The following is a 20,506-nucleotide window of genomic DNA, read 5'->3' as shown; positions in this document are numbered from 1 at the left end:
TTCTCCTGCAGTATTAATGCCACTCCACCAGAGAAAGTTGGAGCTGACTGACTGGCCAAAGCCAGGTCTTGTTGTCCTCTCTGGACAGGGCAAGAGGTGATGGACTTCGGGCTTGTTCCAGCCGGTCTTGGCCAGCTCTCCAACTAAAGCTCTCTGCTTGTAATTGGCTTAGGACAGCCTCCACAGGGGCCATCATGTGAGAAGTAGCATGGCAGTTTCACAGAAACTTGTTTGTGTTGCTCTGTCTCCTGATCCTTTGGCCACTCTGTCCTTCCCTTGTTGCCTCCTCCCTTGCCTCCTTCCATCATTAAGTCATATTTCCTTATTCCTTCCATTCTTCTTTGCTTTTCCCTCTGCCCTTTGCTGAAGCACAAAAGCCCTTTTTATTCCCATTTACTGTAATTTTTATGAGTTGTAAATTTAATCTAATAACTAATACTTTGTGGCCCTTAAATCTGTAACATGAGGGTAGAATAGAGCAGAAGAGGTGTGATGTGCTTTAGTGGAATACGCATTCAACACCGTGGTGACACTTTCATTATTCATTCACCACTACCAGCATCACCATGTCCTCACATATGTCTTTGTGAGTACCAGAATGTACAATGACTCTCAAACCCAAACTACAAAAGTTTGTTGATGCAGGCTTTTTTTCCCCTTTCCTTCCCAACATATTCATCTTAAAGGATGATTTAGATGTATTACCTACCATTATTTGTAGTTTTGACCATTATTGCTTTTGATTATGGCAACATTGTTCTCACCATAGTAATTGTTAACAAGCAGTCAGCCAGCCAGCCAGATAATCTAAACCACTTTATTGGAGGTAAAACCAATGTTAAATCTGATCTAAACTGTTTTCTCTCCAGTGTTTATGACTTAAAAACAGGTGGAAAAAAAAGTTTTGTCAGGTGATAAAAAAAAAGTTTTGCCAGGATCATTTTTCTCAGTTACTTTTTTTTTCATCTAAGGAAACAGGTGAAGAAAAAAGTTTTGGCTGGTGATTTTTTTTTTTTTTTTTTTTTTTTGGCTGGATCATTCTTCTCATTGGATCATTTTTCTAAGCGTTTGGTGTTATAACACTCATTTTGGCCACAACAGGCTGAAGTGCACCACTACCCTGTGTTCTAAATAGGACTAAAAGCATTCATGTTTTCTTCCAGATGAGTTTTTAATTTCTCCATGTACTCTAAACACATGGCACATATATTGTGTGCTAGCAAGTTATGTAACATTACTGTCATGTCTTTCTTTTGGCTAGAAATGTATTTTAATAGGTGCTAATCTGCTCTTAGCTTTAGCTGTACTGACATTAGCCCACTAGCTAGTGAGTGAAATACATATTGTTCATGGTGACCCCACAGCTACAACCTAGGTTAAGTCGACTGCATAGCTAACTTTAGTTTACTGTAACATTAGTCACCCCTTTTGAGTGGGATGTTTTACCAATAGAGATTTTTTTAAAAAAAAAAAACCTTATGAGTGGGACATTTGGACACTTGCTAAGGGAATAGGATAATTTTGTACATTTAAAGAGTGCAGGACTTTTGTCTCCCCCCTCTGGCAATGAGAGTAATTATAAAAACACTGTCAACAAGTGCTTACGTTATAGGCTCCACCATAGCCTAGTCCATCACCATTGTTGCGGCTGTAAAATAGTGGATAAATTGTTTTGAGTGTCACACAACCCCTGTGAAATGACTCATTTCAGTATCAGAGTTTGATCCATTCGGTCTGATAACATTTGGAAAGTCTAGAAGAGCTGCATGATTAAATGATTTTATCCCCATTCAAGTTAGCAGAGTGCTAACTGGAAATTAGCCAGCCCTGCTGGCAGAGGGCTGTAATGTGCATGCTCTGCCCATAGGGCACGTGCAGTATGCATTCATCCGGCCATCCTGGGAATGTCTAACCTGACACTAGATTAAAAACATCAGTATACTGTGAAATACAGAGAAATGTATCTGTACAGAGAAATTTATCTGGCTGTGATAGGCTTGATTAGCATTGTGTGGACAATGGAACCTTCAGGTGTGCTTGGACCCTTGAGTTGTGCACAATGTATTTTTCCTATAGATTTTATCAAGAGAAAGAGTGATTCATTTAAATGAAACGACTCTACTCCATTCAGCAATAATCTTACATCGTATATCATGGCAAACAAAGGGAAGGGTCTTAAAGTAAAAAACAAAAGGGAAGGGGAAAATCCACTGCTTGAAGTGAGAAGCATAATTATAATGTATTGATAGAGTGAGCTAACAGCTGTGGCTCAGGAGGTAGAGCGGGACGTCCACTAATAGTTCGATCCCCGACTCTCCTTGTCCATATGTCAAAGTGTCCTTTGGCAAGATACTGAACCCCACATTGCTCCCGTAGGCTGTGCCATCGGTGTGAGTGTGTGTTTGAATGAGCATTAGAAACTCCTCCTGATAAACAGGTTGGCATCTTGCATGGTAGCCTCAGTGTATGAATGTGCGTGTGAATGGGTGAATGTTGGCATGTAGTGTAATCTGCTTTGAGGGGTCGGAAAACTAGAAAGGCGCTTTATAAATGCAGCCCATTTAGCTAAAATTGGGTCTTTTTAATGCACTGCACATCGTACAATCATCACTGTGTTTCGCATAAAAGTATTCATGAGGTAAGACTAACAACACATTCTTATTTACTCTCTGAGTACTTTCATCTGCCAACAAAATCAAGTTTAGCTCACTGCTCCAATATGCTTGGATAGCTTGGGTCATACTTTATAACACCTTACCTACTCAGAGCTGATCAGGTTTCAATTTCTCCCCAACATTGTGTAGGTCTCATTCTGCCCTCTGTGAAACAAGACAGCATCATTCAAAGTCATAGTTGCTGTTACTTAAGTATTTTATTCATTAAATAAACAAAGCTTATTAACCTTACATGGCAGCCTCCTTCACCGACGTGGCTTACATCTCTATAGGATGGAATTGTTGGACCCATAAGTCAAATGTTGGACTTCCCACTGGAATATTAAACAAACAAAAATGAGCTGACTGGCCTCAAGGGTGATTTAGATTGGTCTAACTCATTGGTTCTCAAAGTGGGGTTCAATTTTACTAATATTCTATTCACTAGGAGTTAGCACAATGTATAAGAATGACTATTGTGATCAGAGGTCTCACTCTCTCCAGTTATCTCCCCACCTATAGTATAGACAGTAGGCTTGGGTGGTATCTGTTTTTTCATACCTTGCTGACATTTCACCAGGGTATATGGTATATGATAAAAAAAATTTTTAAAAAACGTAAAAGCTGAGCTGCTGTAGCATGTCTGACATTGTCTAACCTACAATGCTGTGTGTCTAATATGCAATTAGCCTACTTAAACTCAGACAAATCTTGCTGTGTTTAAATACTTATGACCCATAGAATAATGAATAGATACTAAATAAGTACCCTTCTTCCATGGTTTCTTGCTGGTGGACCCAGTGACACTTGTTGCTGTGGCAGACACCAACACATTAGTGGGCTGAACGGAGATGATGTGTGGATGGTGGTGGCAGACTAACAGTTGAATAAAATCATGTAGTATAATCATGTAAACGGCTTTTGTAGTTGGAAGAAGTCATCTCAAGATAAAGTTATATGTGGCAATATTTTCATGATTCCTCATAGGGCTGTTGCAGAGAAGAAATTTTCCCTGAGGTGATTTAGGATGGCTCAACAGTGCGGTATGCAGTATTATTTTTTTCTCCTTTTTTAGTGAAAATCGAGGTATGTTAGTCTGATTATGCGTCGGCCGAATGAGCGGCAGTACCTTACGAACGCGGAAAACAATTGAAATCGTGTCGTGGCAGGAAAAAATGTTGGCCTACAGTTGAGTCGAGTCTGGCAGGATCCTCCAGACCGCCAGACCACACTGGACAGGAGGAGCCGCCAAACATTCAATGCACACACATTGAAGTGTAAAACAAGAGGTGCCCAGCCTCATGAAAAAAAAGAAAAAACGTGAGCATAGCGGTTGTGGTGGTTGCTGTTATTGCGACAGCCCTAGTCGCCATCATTCTCAGTTGCTTGTTCCACCAGTAGAGACAGACTTCTGGTGGTGTGTGCTGTGCACCACAATACATCACCTCAATACAGCATCTCCTTATTAGTTTAATAGAAAGAGGGATGTCTATATTTTTGACGGTAGTTAACATCACAGGATTTCTAAATACTCTTGTATACCATAATACCTTGATATTGCCCAAGCCTAATATCCAGTCATTGAATTCTCTACTAAATCATATCTAGCAACTATCTTCTCAGATAGGGCTTCATGGGACAAAAATCTTATCAAATGGGCGTCGACGGCTTGTTACATATCAATTTGGGGGTCCTTGATAGGAAAAGGTTTAAGAACCAATTGTCTAAGTACGAAAGGTTCAACTGTCAAACTGAAGGACTGATTAAGAATAAACATCACACTATAATTACAATATTCAATAAACAGCATCCAATTCTATATCATAAATATGAATAATTAATTAAGATTAATTTAATCTTTATTGGTAAAACATCCAACTCATAAGTGGTGAAGTGTTTCTGTTACCATGACTAACGTTACACTAAACCAATGTTAGCTATGCCGTCGACTTAATCTAGGCTGTAGCTGTTGGTTGACCATGAACAATATGTTTTTCACTTGCTAGCTAGCGGGCTAACGCATAACATTAGATTAGCGCTGATTAAAATAGATTTTTAGCCAAAAGAAAGACATGACAGTATGTTACATAACTTGCTAACAATATATGAACCTTGTTTAGAGTGCATGGAGAAATTAAACTTTATTTGGAAGAAAGCATGAATCCTTTTAGTCCTATTTAGAACATGTGTTAGTGGTGCACTTCAGCCTCTTGTGGTCAATATGAGTATTACAACAACAAACAGAAAAATGATCCTAACAAAAAAAAAAATTCCTTCAACTGGCAAAACTTTTTTTTCACACCTGTTCTTAAGTCTTAAACACAGGAGGGAAAACAATTTAGATCAAACTTAGAAAAAGGATCACCAGATTTTGTTTCTCACTTGCCTCTCAGGACTTCCGTGAAAAAGTGAGTACACTGAAAATGTTGGTTAAGATCCCTCATTGCACAGGGAAACTGTGTGAACCCACAACTACAGTAGAGTCTGTAAACTCTGATGAATGTTGACAACAAAGTTTGGAAATCATTTTACTATCCACTTTTGTTTTGTCTGACTAACATGAAGGTTTGATTATCTGACTGCCTGTTTTTCTTGCACTGTTAGACTTCTTTTTAGTAATGTTGCTACATTCCTAGATCTCAGCAATTTTATACAATCTGAGTACAATGTTATTATTACTGATAGGAATGATGTCTAGAATCACAAAAAATAAGATCCAAGCTGTAATAAACCGGAATTATTTCTTAAGGTGCCATAAGAAGCTTAAAAAACTCAGGTGACAGGTGAAGCATCCCCTTTCTATACCTACAAAGCCTAGCTCCTGACGAAATGTGCTAGTCATGCGTATCATCCAAATACAGGATCATTTGGTTGCTTGGATTACCTCACTCAGTTCTTGCCTCCTCGTTTACTTGACTTCGCAGTGTACTGTGACATCGCCCACGTTTCACCAGCCTTATCTCTTTAAGTGTGGAGTGTCCTTCCCTCCTCTTTCATGTAAGGGGCTGGGATTATCATAGGATTAGGGGGTGCAGCGTACATAACTGACTGAAAAAAAGCTCCAGACATAATTTAAATTTTAATGATAGTTGCACCACATATCACATAAAAAGTTTGGCCAACAGGATGAATGCAAAGTGATTGAGGAGCTGGTTCAGTAAGACGTTACACTAGTCTGTTCCCAAGTTGATTCATCTAAAAAGATTCATTGGTTTTTGCATGCATGTGTGACATTCATACATGCTCTTGGGCGTGTAGCTATTTCAGCAGCCTCTGTTTCCTTATTTATCCTGCTAATGATTGAGTATCACTTGGAACAACATCAGTGAGACCACTGCTCAGAGGGGAGCGAGAGAGGTGTCCTCTCTTCCAGCCTAATGGACCACCAGTTTATCAGTCTATGTCAGTGTCATCTCTCACCAGGGCTGAAAATGGCCTGTGAAATCAAAGCCTGTCTTACAGGAAGTGTCATCAATGCCACTCTTAATTCGTGCAGCACCGCCACCACATCCATAGCCCTACTTCATTCATTCTCTACTCCTCCCTCTCTCTCCATCACTCCTATTTCTCCCTCCCTCCTTCCCTCCCTGGGGAAATGGCTTGCGCATCTTCAACACAGCAGAGGAAACCTAAAACAAGAGGGATTCTATTAAAAGGTGTCAGCCAGCAACCAGATATCAATAACCTCCATGTATGCAGAGCAGAGAGCAACCCACTGGGAATCTGTGGTTTCACTTGTTTATGTGTGTGTGTGATCCAGCATTTACCCCATGTGTGCAGCATACATCTTCATGTATCATGTCTCCTATTTGTGCCATTAAGCATTCTTGATTTTTATGACACCAGATCAGTTAATTGTGGCAGTATTGAACCAAACTTACATAGACATGTTTTTGCCCTTTATATTTTCTTAATAAACAGACAAAGAGCTTTTTTGAGCTTCATCACACACATGTGGTTAAAAACGCTCACCTCAGATGCTTTTGTTTAGAATCACTGATACACTGTATATTGTACATGATCAGCTAGTACCATTATCGTTCATCACTCTAAACCCAACCGCTCACCAAATGCTGAACTCCCTCTGTCCCAAAGTGCTCTCTGATTCTGCAGGATGGCTTTATTATGCATGCCAATCACAGTGAGAATTAGGCCCTATTTACCGGGCAACAGCATCATCTGTCTCCTAATTAGCATAAAAAAAGAGTTTTATCACAGACGAGATATTAAAGCGGAGCCCACAGCTCTCCAGTGGATAAGGCATACAGTATTTCAACCATACTGTGCTTACTCTGCATCTGCCTTTATCATATTCATGTAATGTGAATTTAGAGTAAAGACTTGTGTGTAAGTTAGAGGATTTATTTTCTTACAACCTAAGGCAAAGAAAGCTGGGTTTTGGTTTGATTGAAACGTCTCTAAGTGAACATCGATTCACATGGCAATATATCATATCTCTCATTACTTTTTAACTCTCACCATTCCATAACACAAATATAGGTTTCCTTGGTTTAATAACCAGTAGACACAACTTTTGTTTTTAGTTGTGGTATCAGCAGTAATCTAGCCCGCCAATTCTGTCTGTCGGTCAATCTGCAGAAGCTGACCTCTGACCTGGCTGGTGTGGAGCAGCAGAAAAAGGTTCTGGAAATGGAGCTGGAGCAGTGGAGGCAGATAAAGTTCCCCCAGCAAACTGCACCACCACCAGCAGCACCAACAGCACCCGTACATGCAGAGTGCTCCTGCCAGGGCAAGACCATGCCCGCCCCGGCTAACCCTGCCCTCCAAGCCCTGGAGGCTGAGGTCAAACAACTTCAAGCCAAACTTAAGGTTAGTGGTTGTAAGTTACGTGTAGAGCTCCCGGGTTAATGAATTGCCCTCATGCTTTGTCTTATTGTGCACGCTTTATGAGATAAATCTCTTAATAGGATGATGGTATTAAGGATTGTGTTCATTTCCAATTTTGTGCACTATGAAGCTTAAGTGGGTAATACCATAAATAACAAGGGCGCTTTTGAGAGCATTAATGCCGTACAGTCATACAGCACAGTGGTTACCAGAATATGCACAAAAGTAAGAAAATATGATTTATTAATGTTGCACATTTCAGTTTAAATTCCCTTTTTGATACTCATGCTGTACCAAACAGTGTTTTTGAATTCACACGCATCTAAGTTTTTTGGTTAGAAAAAACATTTCCCTGGTGTTTTATCAAACATCAATATTTCTGAGTCACTTTAACATCTCACTGGTTTGAACAGCCCTCAGTCCTTGAGGAGCTTAGAAACTCTGAAAGAAACTCTGTCAAGGTTTTACTCTCAAATCATGTAGCGTAAAAAAAAACAAATTCTTGAGCCTTTCAATTTACACTTAACATCACCTGAAATTGCATGTGATTTCGACATGAATTAGCATTTCTTATCATTTGATCTTATTACGGGGTACCTGTCAGAAAGATGAGAAATGGGGAATAACAGTACAGACGTGCCCTACATCATAGGGAATGAGGCGTGAGTGGTACCACAGTATTATCACCCTCTCCGCAGCCAGCTCATCAGTGTCACCGAGCAGATTGCTGCTGTCGTTACACACAGCCGAGGAAGTCATGTCAGGTGACAGCAAAAGGGAGAGGCGAGGGATGCGCTGTGGGGGTGCATGCACTGAGTGAGCGCATTGTCAAAAGCTTGTACTGCTACAGTTCCCACAAGAGACACGGGACCCTTTAAACCAAAGTGAACATGTACATTCATATATCCATCAATCTCATGATCAGAAGCCAAGCTGTCGTCATGAGCCATATGTATCTGTTACTGCTGAAGAAAAGAGTAAAGCACAAAAGTGGTGCAGTTTACAAAAATCTCACCAGTATCTCTAGTTTAAATGCAATAAAAGCATCATCAGTTGCTAACAAATGTCCAAATATTCTAGTGTACAGAATATTTCTGGTTAAACAGCAGTTAAATTGTGAAACTTCTTTTTTTCTTGTCATAATGCAGAAATATAAGAGGTTAAAAAATATATAGATATTTTATAAAGATATAAAATGCAGTCATTTTATTAATAATAACAAAATGTGTACAGCTGGATTTTTTTAAATTGGTTGGTAAATATATTCAAATATTTTATACACAATCTAAATATACAAATATTTTATACACAAAATATATTAAGTAGTAAAGGTCTAGAAATTATTATTCCTAATTACTCCCCTTATCTCATCCACTTTGAAAAATACTGTTTTCCTCTTAACCTCTTTTAGCACCTTCCACCCTCCCGCTGTAACTATAATGAGGAGGCATGCTGTGCCTGACCTGTCATCAGCTGTGTCGTGAAAACTCTCCCCACCCCCTATCGCACACGCTCAAACACATTAACAAACACACACACCGTGTGCCCTCCCCCCAGAGTGCAAGTGCGGAGGTCACAAGGCAGGTGGCAGCTAACAAAGCCCTGCGAGGCCAACTCCAGGAGAAGGAGGACAAGCTCCGCCAGCTGCAGGACAAGTTAGTCTCACACCTTTCTCTTCATTAGTATTAGTTCTTTCTCTTTGTGTTTCTTTCTTCCTCTGCAGTACAGCTCTTACTTTGCCTTTCTTCTTCCTGCATCCCTTTCTCTGTCTTTGTCTCTCCGTCACTCTGTCTCTCTGTCTGCATGTTTGCACATTCGCTGCAGCTCTAATCTGTAGTGTTTGATTCCACCATGTGGCAGCACTCTGTCTGCTGCACTCCACTTATGTATGCTTCTCTTCTGCGTGAATCATTTGTGAAATTATGCATGTTCTCATGAGCGGGTGAATAAAAACGACTGAAGGAATTAGTTTGTATGCACATGTGTGTGTGTGTGTGTGTGTGTGTGTGTGTATGTGTGTGTGTGTGGGTGTCTTGTGTGTCATGTAGTGTGGTGTTGCTTATGTGGGTAGCTGATGTGGAGTGCTGATCAAAGCAGTGTATTGATTGTTTGTGTGCCGCAGGAGGGACCATTTTGGCCCATGACACTGAAACCCACACAGCATCGCTCTGGCCTGTGGGCCACAAGCCCTAATGAGTTACATGGTACACCTACTTTAGCACCCGGTGCATTACACAGTCAGAATGTAAAGCTATAAACAATTCACTCAGGGAAACTATCAAGATTTGAACAGTGTTGTGAAAGTCATATATCATCATTCCGCATTAGGATTTCATCTTTGAACTGAGAGAAAGGTACAAAGAACAACTTGGCTTTCCTCCCCCTTGTTCTCTTTGTCTAGTATGCTGTGTCCTCTGCCTGCCGTTCTCAATAATGCATCCAGGGCATGTGTACAATCACAGTGGGTATGTGTTTGTGTGTGACCAAAACACAGCGGATCACAGCCAGACAGAGTGAACATCCCTCAGCTGAGTTTCCACGACAGCCTCAGCCTCTCCTCAGGCTCTTGTCACACACTCACTCATTCAAGCATACACACACACACACACACACACACACATATGTAACTTGCCATCTCTTCTAGCCTACCACTCCATTTGCCTCCATGGAGGGACCCCTTCTCAGAATGAAAGACATGTCTAGACGTCTCTGAAATATACATCTCAGCACACACACAGGGAGCAAGGCTGCTTCGCCTTAAAGAAGAGAAGGGGGGAAAAAAAGAAATGAATTTCAAAGTACACCGGCATGTCCTCAGTCAATATCCGGCACTATGGCCCTGCCTTATTTATGAAGCTGCTTCTTTCATCTTTAGCCCTGTTGTCTATCAGCCACATGAAACATCCACCCGCACTTCATTCTTAACAACATACACAGAAATGTACGCTCTCGCTTGCACATACACTCTTCAGACCACTGACTGTTATCATTACAATACACGCATGTTTGATGAACAATATTGCCAACAAGCGCAGAACAAAGGGAACAAACGTGTGAGTGATCGGGATATAGTTAGAGGCTCTCTTTCTCTCTTTCCACTAACACTCATAAATAGAGATCACACACTCCAGCAGAAGCTCCATATATCCTTCATTCTTTTTTATCCTCTATTCTTTTTGGGGTGCAGAAGAAGAGAACATCTAAAATAAATGTTGTCCATCTAATTGCCATTAGCATTGGGGCAGAGGGAGCTGCTGGGGCTCTTATTGCTGCTCTCCATCTTTAAGTCAACACCAGACAGTCATCTGAAAGGTTCAATATGGGTTTTCTCATTAATGGCCAAATCCATGGGGTAACCAGCCAACCCTACCCCCCCCCCCACCCCCCCCCCCCCCCCAAAGTCCCCAGGCTAGACTCCTCTCTCATTTAATTTAATGTCACTCCAATAGGACAAGCTCACATTTATTTAGCCAGTCTGCCCTCAGGCATTCATCCACCTTGGGAGACAGGGACATTTACTTACACGAAAGCATTTGCTCTGGCGTTGCTTCATCTGTTTATTTAAAACACACAAACTATGATGCATGTGGGAGCTAAAAAATCCACCACATCTTTGAAATTTAAAAAAAAAAGACAAAAACCGTTTTAATTAACTGCATCCTTATGATCTTTATTCCATTTGTTCCGATTCCCTAAGGTATAGACAACCATGAAAAATGCCTGATATTTGCCTTTTATGAAAACAGAATAAAACATGCTAACATACTGAGCCCATTTAAAACAAGGCCTCACTATAATAGGGCTCTGTAGAATGCTGGAATATTAAACATGTCAATACAGCAGGTTATTGAAATAGGAAGTGACACAAGGTGCATTTTGCAACAGTTAAGACATGATGAACAGCTTACAATACAAAGGCCGTGTCTCTCTGTAGGGAAGTATTGTCAGCGTAGCACAGCACACAAACAACCTTTCCGCAACCAAGTCCCCCTGCTGATGTGTTTTTATATATGACTGGTGTAATGCTGAGCTGAAAATAATAAACATTTAAATACTTGATTACAGTCTCTCAAGTAGTGTCACTGCTGATTCGAAATGCCGTTTGTCAAAAAGGACTCCCCAGTCACACTTAGTGCGCCATTCCCCGCCAGAGCACTTGTTCTAATATATGCCAGTTAGAATTATATATGCATCCTTATTTCACCCCCACCACTTACCCAAACAGCATGCCAGTGTATTTAGTTGTCATAATGAGCTGTCATGCCTGATGCACTGCATGGGGACCCTGTGCCTGCCAGCTTCGTGTGTTTGTTTGTGTGTGTGCATGTGTGTGTGTGTGTTTGTACCTCTGCTATATGTGAATGTTCTTTTGAATGAATGTGAATATCTGTGTAGATACTCATTTATGCTTTATGCCGTGTGTGTGCACGCTCACCTGTATATATGTTTTTAAGGGCGAGCCACACGGAGCGAGATGTAAACATGAAAAGGCAGCTGGTAGAGGATTTGAAGACAAGGCTGAAGTTCCTGCAGGAGATGGAGAAAAGTTACCATGGACAGGTGGAGGAGCTAGAGAAGAAGGTATACATGACACATCACAGCTGCTACAATCATCATAGTATCCAATTAGTTTGATGGTCTTTGTTAGAATCACATAGGAAATTGGGTATTTTGGTGCTCTGCATTTGTCATAGCCTGAATATTATTGGCCCAATTTTAATCACACAAGAGGAACGCTAACTGCAAACTGGTAGATCTTTAAGTAAGGACTGTGTGGGCATCTCTAAGCGTGCTTGCTATTTTGGTTCATGTATGTGTAGCAACACAAAGTGCAAAAGGGCACGGTGAAGTGGATAGGTAGTAGGATGTGGTGATTAATAAATACACTCTGTCAGTCACATCACTGGTTTCATAGCTCTGAAACAGCTTTCAATCACAGTAAAGCATCACAGTTGCTCAACAAATGCTAGGACGCTTCTTCAGGAAATCATACTGTATTGTGGTCTGGAAGGTGCAGAGTGTTGCGGCATGAATACAAACACACAACACAGACAACGCTGCAAATCTGCTGCCAAAGCCAGATGGTGTGGGTTTTTTAACAGTTAATTGTTGTACAGTACAATGTTGATGGAAATACATTATTTAAAATGTTGTTGAAGCTGTTTTATATGATTGCATCAATCAGTTCAGTTTGTATTTCACATTGTAAATGATTACATCATATTGTAATTGATGTGTCAGCAGTGTTTGTATAGTGATGCATTTAAGGAATAAAACATGAGATGACAGTTTTGCAAAAAATAAAGCTGGGAAGGAGGCTATGGATTGATGAGCCTCAGTAATCTGATGTATCCCACATTAAAAGAATCTAGAGTTTTATAACCGACCAGTCTGACGTATGTCGAGGTGTGTATGGTTATTTTGTGTCAGCCTGGTGTCATTTGCTTATAATTTGTGCGGCACTTCTCAAATCGGAGGCTGCAGATTTATCAACATATCTGTCCTGCTGCCTTCAGATGGCTGAAGGCAAATAATGAACTGAAGGAGAAAGTTTTCAGATATTAGAAAGCAGCTGTGGACAACAGATACTCGACAGAATCACCCATATTGATTTATAGATAAATGCAGACTGCTTTACTAACATTGCTGTTTTAACATCAAATGTACACTACTTTGTCCAGCTTTGTTTTTTACCTTCCTGTTTCCCCTTTGCTCTACCTCGGTACAGGTGAAGACTTTATCAGAGGAGGCCACCAACAGGAAGGCCTTCATTGAATCTCTAAAGAGAAGACTGAGTGTGGCAACTACAGAGAAAAGCCAGTATGAGGCCTCATGTACAAAACTGAAGGAGGACCTGGAAAAAAAGGTTGGAAACGACCACACTGCCAGTTGTCACTGGAATTGAACGATATGGAACATTTGAAATGTTACATCAGCATATCATTTTGGAAAACATTTTTTATGTTTGTTTTGAATCATTTTGTGCCACAGCCTTTGAACAGTAAGAGGCAAGTTCAATACAGTAACTGACCAGTGTAATTAACTCCTCTGTGCACATGCATGGTCAGATGTAAACAGCTTATCTCTCATCATATCAGATCATAGTTTCCATCTATGAAACACTCCAGTTGTAAATTTTCAGCTTTCTTCTTACATACAGTTAATTTAGACAGTTTCATCTTTTTGGACTTTTTCATTTTTTATTGTACAACTTTGAGTCATGGTGGTTTAATAAAACATTTTAAAAAGTGAAAAAATATATACAAATCCAATTAAAGTTGTAAAACTGTGAAATTAAATTTAAAAAACATTTAAGACCATGTTTGGGAAAATACTTTCCATTGACACTTGTATGTTAAGAACTTAAAGCCTACAGTATGTGTAGAATTTTGTGATAATAGCATCTTTAAAATTAATCTGATGACATTAGAATAAAGAGTAAATCCTGGTGAAATTTGGTGCAGTCTATCTGATGCCTTCAGGCCATTCTGGACCCTACCATTAGGTGTCGTCAGAAATTTCCAAATCCTATAATTACTTCAAAACTGGTCTTTAATGTAATTGCCACTAATGTTTCACAGACAGATGCAGATGTTCTACTTTTTGTAGGAAAAAAAAGATCATTTGCTTTCAGCTGACCAGTTCTGCTTGCTATTTTTCTTTACAGGAGCAGCGCATTCATGCCCTACAGGCTCGTGTGGGAGCCAGTGAGCAGGCTTTGGCTGCACTGGAACAGACAGCCACTGAGCAAATGGAGGGATTGACCCAGCAGAGCTCCCATGCCTTGGACAGGCTTCAGAGACAGCTAGGCCAGGCCTACTCCCAGCTGGAGCAGCTTCATTCTTTCATCAAGGTACTGTACTAAAGGGGTAAAGGGATCAAAGGCCATGAGTCCAGACTTTGTACAGTCAAATCATCTAACTCATTTTAAATCGGTATCATATGCCAGCACATCCTTCGCCTTCCAATTATAATGATATCATGTGCGTCCACCACCTGCAAGGTTAGATGTAGGGGTCTCGGTGCATTGCGAAAGGTAAATGAAAACTGGCTTCTGGGACACAGAATGTCACCGCCCTCGTGGATCCGTGCCAACTAGATACTGTAGAGTAGGGCTCACCTCTGAGCATAACACCTTCTCTAGGGGCTGGACTGTCTTTTTCCAGAGTTGCCCAGGCAGTTGTGGGAATACTCAAGAGCCCCAGTGAAGCGCCAGTGTCTTGCCATTTTCCCCAAAGAACAAGGAGGTTGCCTATATGTTACTATGTCATGGAGATGAAGGCTTGGACTTTTGCTTGTATTTATGTGAAGAACAGCAGTTCAAACTATCCCACCTTCTTTAAGTCTCTGGTTGGGGAGTTCAAGTATCTCAGGGTGTTGTTCATTCTGGAAGGATAAAATGGCAGGGAATAGCAACTGAAATTTGTTACCTTCGCAGTTTTCTTTAAGATGAGAAGTTTGGATATCCAGTAGGGGTTCTGAGTAGAGCCATTGTTTTTTTTTTTTTGCATTGAAAAAAGCCAGATGAGATGGTTCAGCTATCTGATCAGGATGTCTCCCTGTTGATGTATTTTTGGCATGTCTACTTGGGAGGAGAACCCGGACCCGTAACACAGGGTTTACCCTTTACTCATCCCACCTGGCCTGGGGACGCCTCAGGATCACCCAGGAGCAGTATGTGGATGTGGCTAAGACTGCCTTACTTGGCCTGCATCCACCAAAACCACATCAAAAGATGAAGACATGGAATTGCAATGAAATGTGTTATTACGCATGTGCACTTTCTTCTAATGTATAAGGAGATAGAGGCCACCACCGTTAGAGTACAGTGTGCCCAGCGGGAATGGGTACTATTGTCTTTGTCTAGGCCTAATCCATCACCCTGAGGTGTGTTTGTGTGTCTTTGTCAGTCTATGTGTGTGTCTGGCAGAGACTGATAAAGACTGTCCATCAACTCTGTTCAGCTGACACCTGTCTATCAAAGGAGGAAAGGGCTTGGCAGAGATGGATAGTGGTGACAGTGTTTTTGCACACACACATAAATCAAGTGGCATATTATAGACACAGTTTAGTGGCAATTTTCCATAGCTTTCCTAAAGCAAGCATTTTCCTTGTACTGCTGAGGAGAATTCTAGGTGGATACGATTATTTTCAGCTTCATTTTCTAACCTCTGATTTCTTTCACACAACTAAACCTCTAACCTTTGTTCTTTTTTGCAAATTTGCAGCCTACACGCACATATACATATGCATACAATCTACATGTAACCTAAATATAGAAGCTGCATTACTTGCGAAAGCACAAACATATAGACACGCGTAGAAATACAGTTCACGTTCATATTACTCCTCTCCTCCATTCCCATAACCTTAGGCTGGTGGGGCCATTGTGTTGTTGTTGAGGATTCACATCATTGTTTGTCTCCCCCTGGCTCCTGTGATCCCCTATAAGAACACCAAGCCCTTTGATTGGACTGCCTGACGTCCGGAGGAGATTTACTCTTGTCATGTATTGATCAGGACCGGAGGGCTGCGCATGTGTGTGTGTGAGTGTGTGTGTGTCTTTATGAGCTTGTTTTTTTGTTCTTTGTGCCTGTATGTGCTGTGTGTGTGTATGTGTGTGTGTATATATTTGTGTGTGGAGATTTTTTTTATTGTGTGCCAGCAAACCCTTTGGCCCATGCACACGCCTCAGGCTGTAAGCACTGCTGTTGAACTGCTAAACAGTGGCCCTGCATGTAGTGACTACTCCACAACACACACACACACACACACACACACACACACACACACACACACACACACACACACACACACTGAAGGTAGTTTTCTAGCACAGAATATTTAGGCTGGTCATCCCTGCTGAAAAGTACAAGATTTTGCACAGTTTGTTTAGTATCTTTTTTTCTGAATAGGAATGTATCAGTATTTTTTAATTACTTGAAAATGCTGTAGGTGTGGGAAATGCAGTACCCTACAACTATGATGTAACAACACATTTACCTGTGATTACCTGATATACGTTTCATATACACAACCCATTCTGTGAAAGGCGCCTACACGATTAAACATCCCACTCAAAATTGTAGGCTATCCAAACAATAAACAGCAGTTTTTGTAAATCAGTGCCTGAGTAATCTGACAAAATTAAAGCATTTTCTCCTTCCATAATGCTTCTTATGTTTTTGAATGGCCCTTTGTGTCCTCGTGTGTGAAGAGGTTCAGAGGTAGCTAGTTATTAAAGAGGATATCTTTTTAGCTGCTCATTTGATCCCCATCTCCATTCCCTAATCCTCGTCCTGTCTAAATTGGCCCTCTGGCTATAGTGATTGTGGTACTAGCCAGGCTAAGAGCTTTTAGCAAACACACACAGACACATACACATGTACACACACAACACTTTCCATTTATGTATTTGAATAACTCGTGCATGTGTGTGCATGTGTGCACGCTCGCATCTGCACTCCTCCCTCCCTCCCTTTGTCCCTCCCAGGGCTGAGAATGAGTGATAAATTCACCCCTTAATCTCTTTCTGGATTATTCCACATGCAGGGTTTAGGTCAATTAAATGTAACCCTTGACTAGTGACAGTGAATACCTATTAGGCTGTAAATAAAAGAATAGGACCTCCGACTGTTAGTTAATGAGCTGTGTATTCCTTAAGGGTAAACATAGCTCTCACATCACCAAAAAGAGCTAAAGCTGCCTTCCTTTATCAGGAAATGGACAACGGTTATGATTTATGTGCTACGCAGTGCTACGCTGGTTATTTTACATCTACATGGAAGTAGTAGGCCACCTATGAAAATGGTTCTGCAGTGCTGACGATTTGAAATTGAATTGAATTAATCTGGTCACACTTCTGTTATCTAGAGGGCGTTTAAAGGGAATACTAGTCAATTTATGCATACCATTGTTTTTCTATTATTTTAATCTATGTGCTTTTTGTATAATGTGCTCGTGTTGGTTTTCTTACATGTCTCCTTTGAATTTCTACATGTCTGACCTCTGCATGTTCGTACAGTATACATTCAAACTTGCAAACAGACAAATAACACTCTACATATCGTCAGCTGCAAGCCTCCAACTACTCATCCAGGACTCTCTGTGAGAACCACCGCCGGCTTTGTAAACTGCACCTGGAATTAAGAGAGAGGAGTGTAGATGTTTGCCGCTATTCAACATTGTTCATGTGTGATTACCTGTGTTACTGTAATACACTTGAGTGTTTTCATATGTATGTATGTGTGTGTGTGTGTACACACTGTACTTCTAACTTGCATGGTTACATTGTGTACTATCCAAGAGCAAGTTGTACTTTGTTTAGTTTTTTTTTGTTTTTTTTGTTTTTGTGTACTGTGAGTTCTCCTGTCTCTAGCTTTCCCTCATCTGACCATCTATTCCAAGGTCAGCTTTTCAGCAGGCTTACAAGGGAATGATACAGAAGATTATTGCCTCGATCAATAAGCTCAAAATGAAGCAAAGGGGAGTTTACTTTATTGACTTCCTCGTGTACAGTGGCAGTTTTAACATTTAATTGTCTCTCTGTATTTAGAGCAAACTCCCATTTAGTGCCCGACAACTGTGCCATCCCAGGCCTTCCTCGTCTCGCTTGCCATTCACTCGGGCACCATTTGAAACAGCCCCTCATAGCTTAATTATTAACAGTGTTATGCTGCCCTGTTGTACTGTGAGACATTCTGAAAGCAAATAAATAAATGAATGGCTGTATTTTCAGTAGCTCCCTGTCTTTCTCTCTCTGATGCATGATTCTGTGTCTGTGGAGATTTTAGCAAAACTTGGGGTGCGTTTGATATCAAAGCTGTGTTCCCTCAGCTTTCAATCGACAGGGCAACAAACCCTCAGGTCCACATTCCTACAAGGGAGCGTGAGGCGAAACCGAAGAGAATCTGAGTGTGTCAAACTCAATATTCCTCCATAATGTACTAGGCCTCTCTGGCGCATGCTTGATCAATTTCATTTATTCATCTGCCAGGCAGAGCTATCCCTCTTGTTTTTCTATATCCATTTCATCATCCTCCTCTTTTTTATTCCGTCTTCTCCTCCCCCTTCAGGCCCTGGCCAGTGAAATACTTTTAGACGTTCAAGAGGTCAAGCAGCAGTTGATGAAGAGGAGGAGGTTGAGGCAGGCCAATGCTGTGGCAGCAAAGGGCGGCCTCTCAGCCAAGTCTATGATCAAAGCCAAGTCCATCGCAGCTTCCATCCTCAATATGTCAGAGAATGATCTTGCAGACATAATGGACACTGACCAGGTAAGGCAAACGGACTGTGGGGTCAGCATTACAAACACTAACTTGATGATCCATATCAAGTCTAAATTATGCCCAGAGCACTCAGCATACCTATGAAAGATTTTCTGTACTGTAAAATTTATAAACATCCTAAAAGTTTTCATTGATTGCAATAGAGAAATCAGAAAGAAGTGGTCTCAGACTTTTGGACCCCACTGTATGTGTGTATATATATATATATATATATATATATATATATATACACACACATACACACACACACACACACAAGTGACAAATTAAAGGAAAACCCAACATAAAGTGTCTTGGTATTGGGTCACCACATGCCGCCAGAACAGCTTCAGTGCGCCTTGGCATTGATTCTACAAGTCTCTGAAACTCTACTGTAGGGATGAACACCATTATTCTAAAAGAAATTCCCTCATTTGGTGTTTTGATGATGGTGGTGGAGAGTGCTGCCTAACACATCGGTCCAACATCTCCCATCAGGTGTTCAATTGGCTTGAGATCTAGTGACTGTGAAGGTCATAGCATATGATTCACATCATTTTCATACTCATCAAACCATTCAGTGACCCCTCGTGCCCTACGGATGGGGCCATTGTCATCGTGATCCAGGATGACAATGGCCATCAGGATAGAAATGTCATCATAGGATAAAGGTGATCACTCAGAACAAGTTTGTATTGATTTGCAGTGACCGTTCTCTCTAAGGGGACACGTGGACCCAAAAAATACCAGCAAAATGCCCCCCACAGCATAACAGAGCTACCAGATCCCCTCACTACAGGGATCAAGCATTCAGACCTGGACCAGTTTTCCCTTTAATTTGTCACCTATCTGTATATAGAAATCTGAAAAGTAGATCTTAGTTTTTTTTCACCTATATCTAACAATATTTAGCCTTGCCGGAAATCACTGCATCTGTCTGACCTTCTCTTATTGATAGGTAGATAGATGTAGTCAAGTACTGTAAGCAAGGCTGAACACCAAGTAATGTATTAAAGGTGAACCACACACCAGGGCATGTCGGTAATCAGTCGGAAAGTTACAGTACAGCAGAGAAGAATGTGGTTCCATGTTTAGAGCCAGTGTTCTTGCTCTAGACAAGATCAAAAACACCTGCAACACCTGTCAACTTGATCATAGATTTAATATGACATAAGCTGAAGAAGTTCAACTCTTTTCTCTCACCAGTCGTTGAACTGAAAATCCTTGCTATTGCCTGTTGTCTGCTTGCAGAAGTCTGAGTTTCGCACTCTTTTCCAAGTTGGTGGGCCCTTTCTCCACCATAGATCATACCCAGCCGTGTCATCAATTAGCAACCCCATGTTACAATCAACCTCCCATCCCCGGGGACTTCCTCCCATCTATCACAAGATGAGAGAGGGTGCATCAGGCACTTACTCACACTTGAAACCAATTTTAGCCCTTTGCAGCCCAGCTCCACCCAGGAGATGACAGGGAACAGTTTCTCACTTGACAAAAAGTCCCCCTCATCAGAGCTGAATCCTCTGTGGGTAAAATCACTCTCCTCAACACTTGTTTCCTCCACCGTATTAATGGCTGTTAATGGCGGGCTGCTTGGTGCCTTAACATGGTTGGTGTGTTTTTCCTGTTGTGTTATTGAACATTTGTAGATCACAGCACTGCTGAGAATGCAGGGACCCACCAGAGAATTATAATGTTGTGTCACAGAGTTGGTTTACGGTTTAGGTGCGTGCATCTGTT

The 20,506-nt window shown here is 41.0% G+C and overlaps 1 protein-coding gene across 4 annotated transcripts in view; it reads left to right on the top strand.

Annotated features, from left to right (window-relative positions):
• The window catches only part of cntln (centlein, centrosomal protein), a 94,740-nt gene that overhangs the window by 61,368 nt on the left and 12,866 nt on the right, over positions 1–20,506 (top strand). For all 4 annotated transcript variants that reach the window (XM_042431647.1, XM_042431660.1, XM_042431655.1 and 1 more), the window contains exons 20-25: positions 7,254–7,484; positions 9,060–9,157; positions 11,957–12,083; positions 13,231–13,368; positions 14,170–14,355; positions 18,578–18,775. In XM_042431647.1, coding sequence (XP_042287581.1) covers positions 7,254–7,484; positions 9,060–9,157; positions 11,957–12,083; positions 13,231–13,368; positions 14,170–14,355; positions 18,578–18,775 — 978 coding nt within the window. The remainder of the gene's footprint in view (positions 1–7,253; positions 7,485–9,059; positions 9,158–11,956; positions 12,084–13,230; positions 13,369–14,169; positions 14,356–18,577; positions 18,776–20,506) is intronic.

This window comes from Thunnus maccoyii, chromosome 2 (genome assembly GCF_910596095.1).
Source record: "Thunnus maccoyii chromosome 2, fThuMac1.1, whole genome shotgun sequence".
NCBI classification, from domain to species: domain Eukaryota; kingdom Metazoa; phylum Chordata; class Actinopteri; order Scombriformes; family Scombridae; genus Thunnus; species Thunnus maccoyii.
Note: the sequence above shows the minus strand (reverse complement) of the source record. Positions and strands in the feature narration are given on the sequence as shown.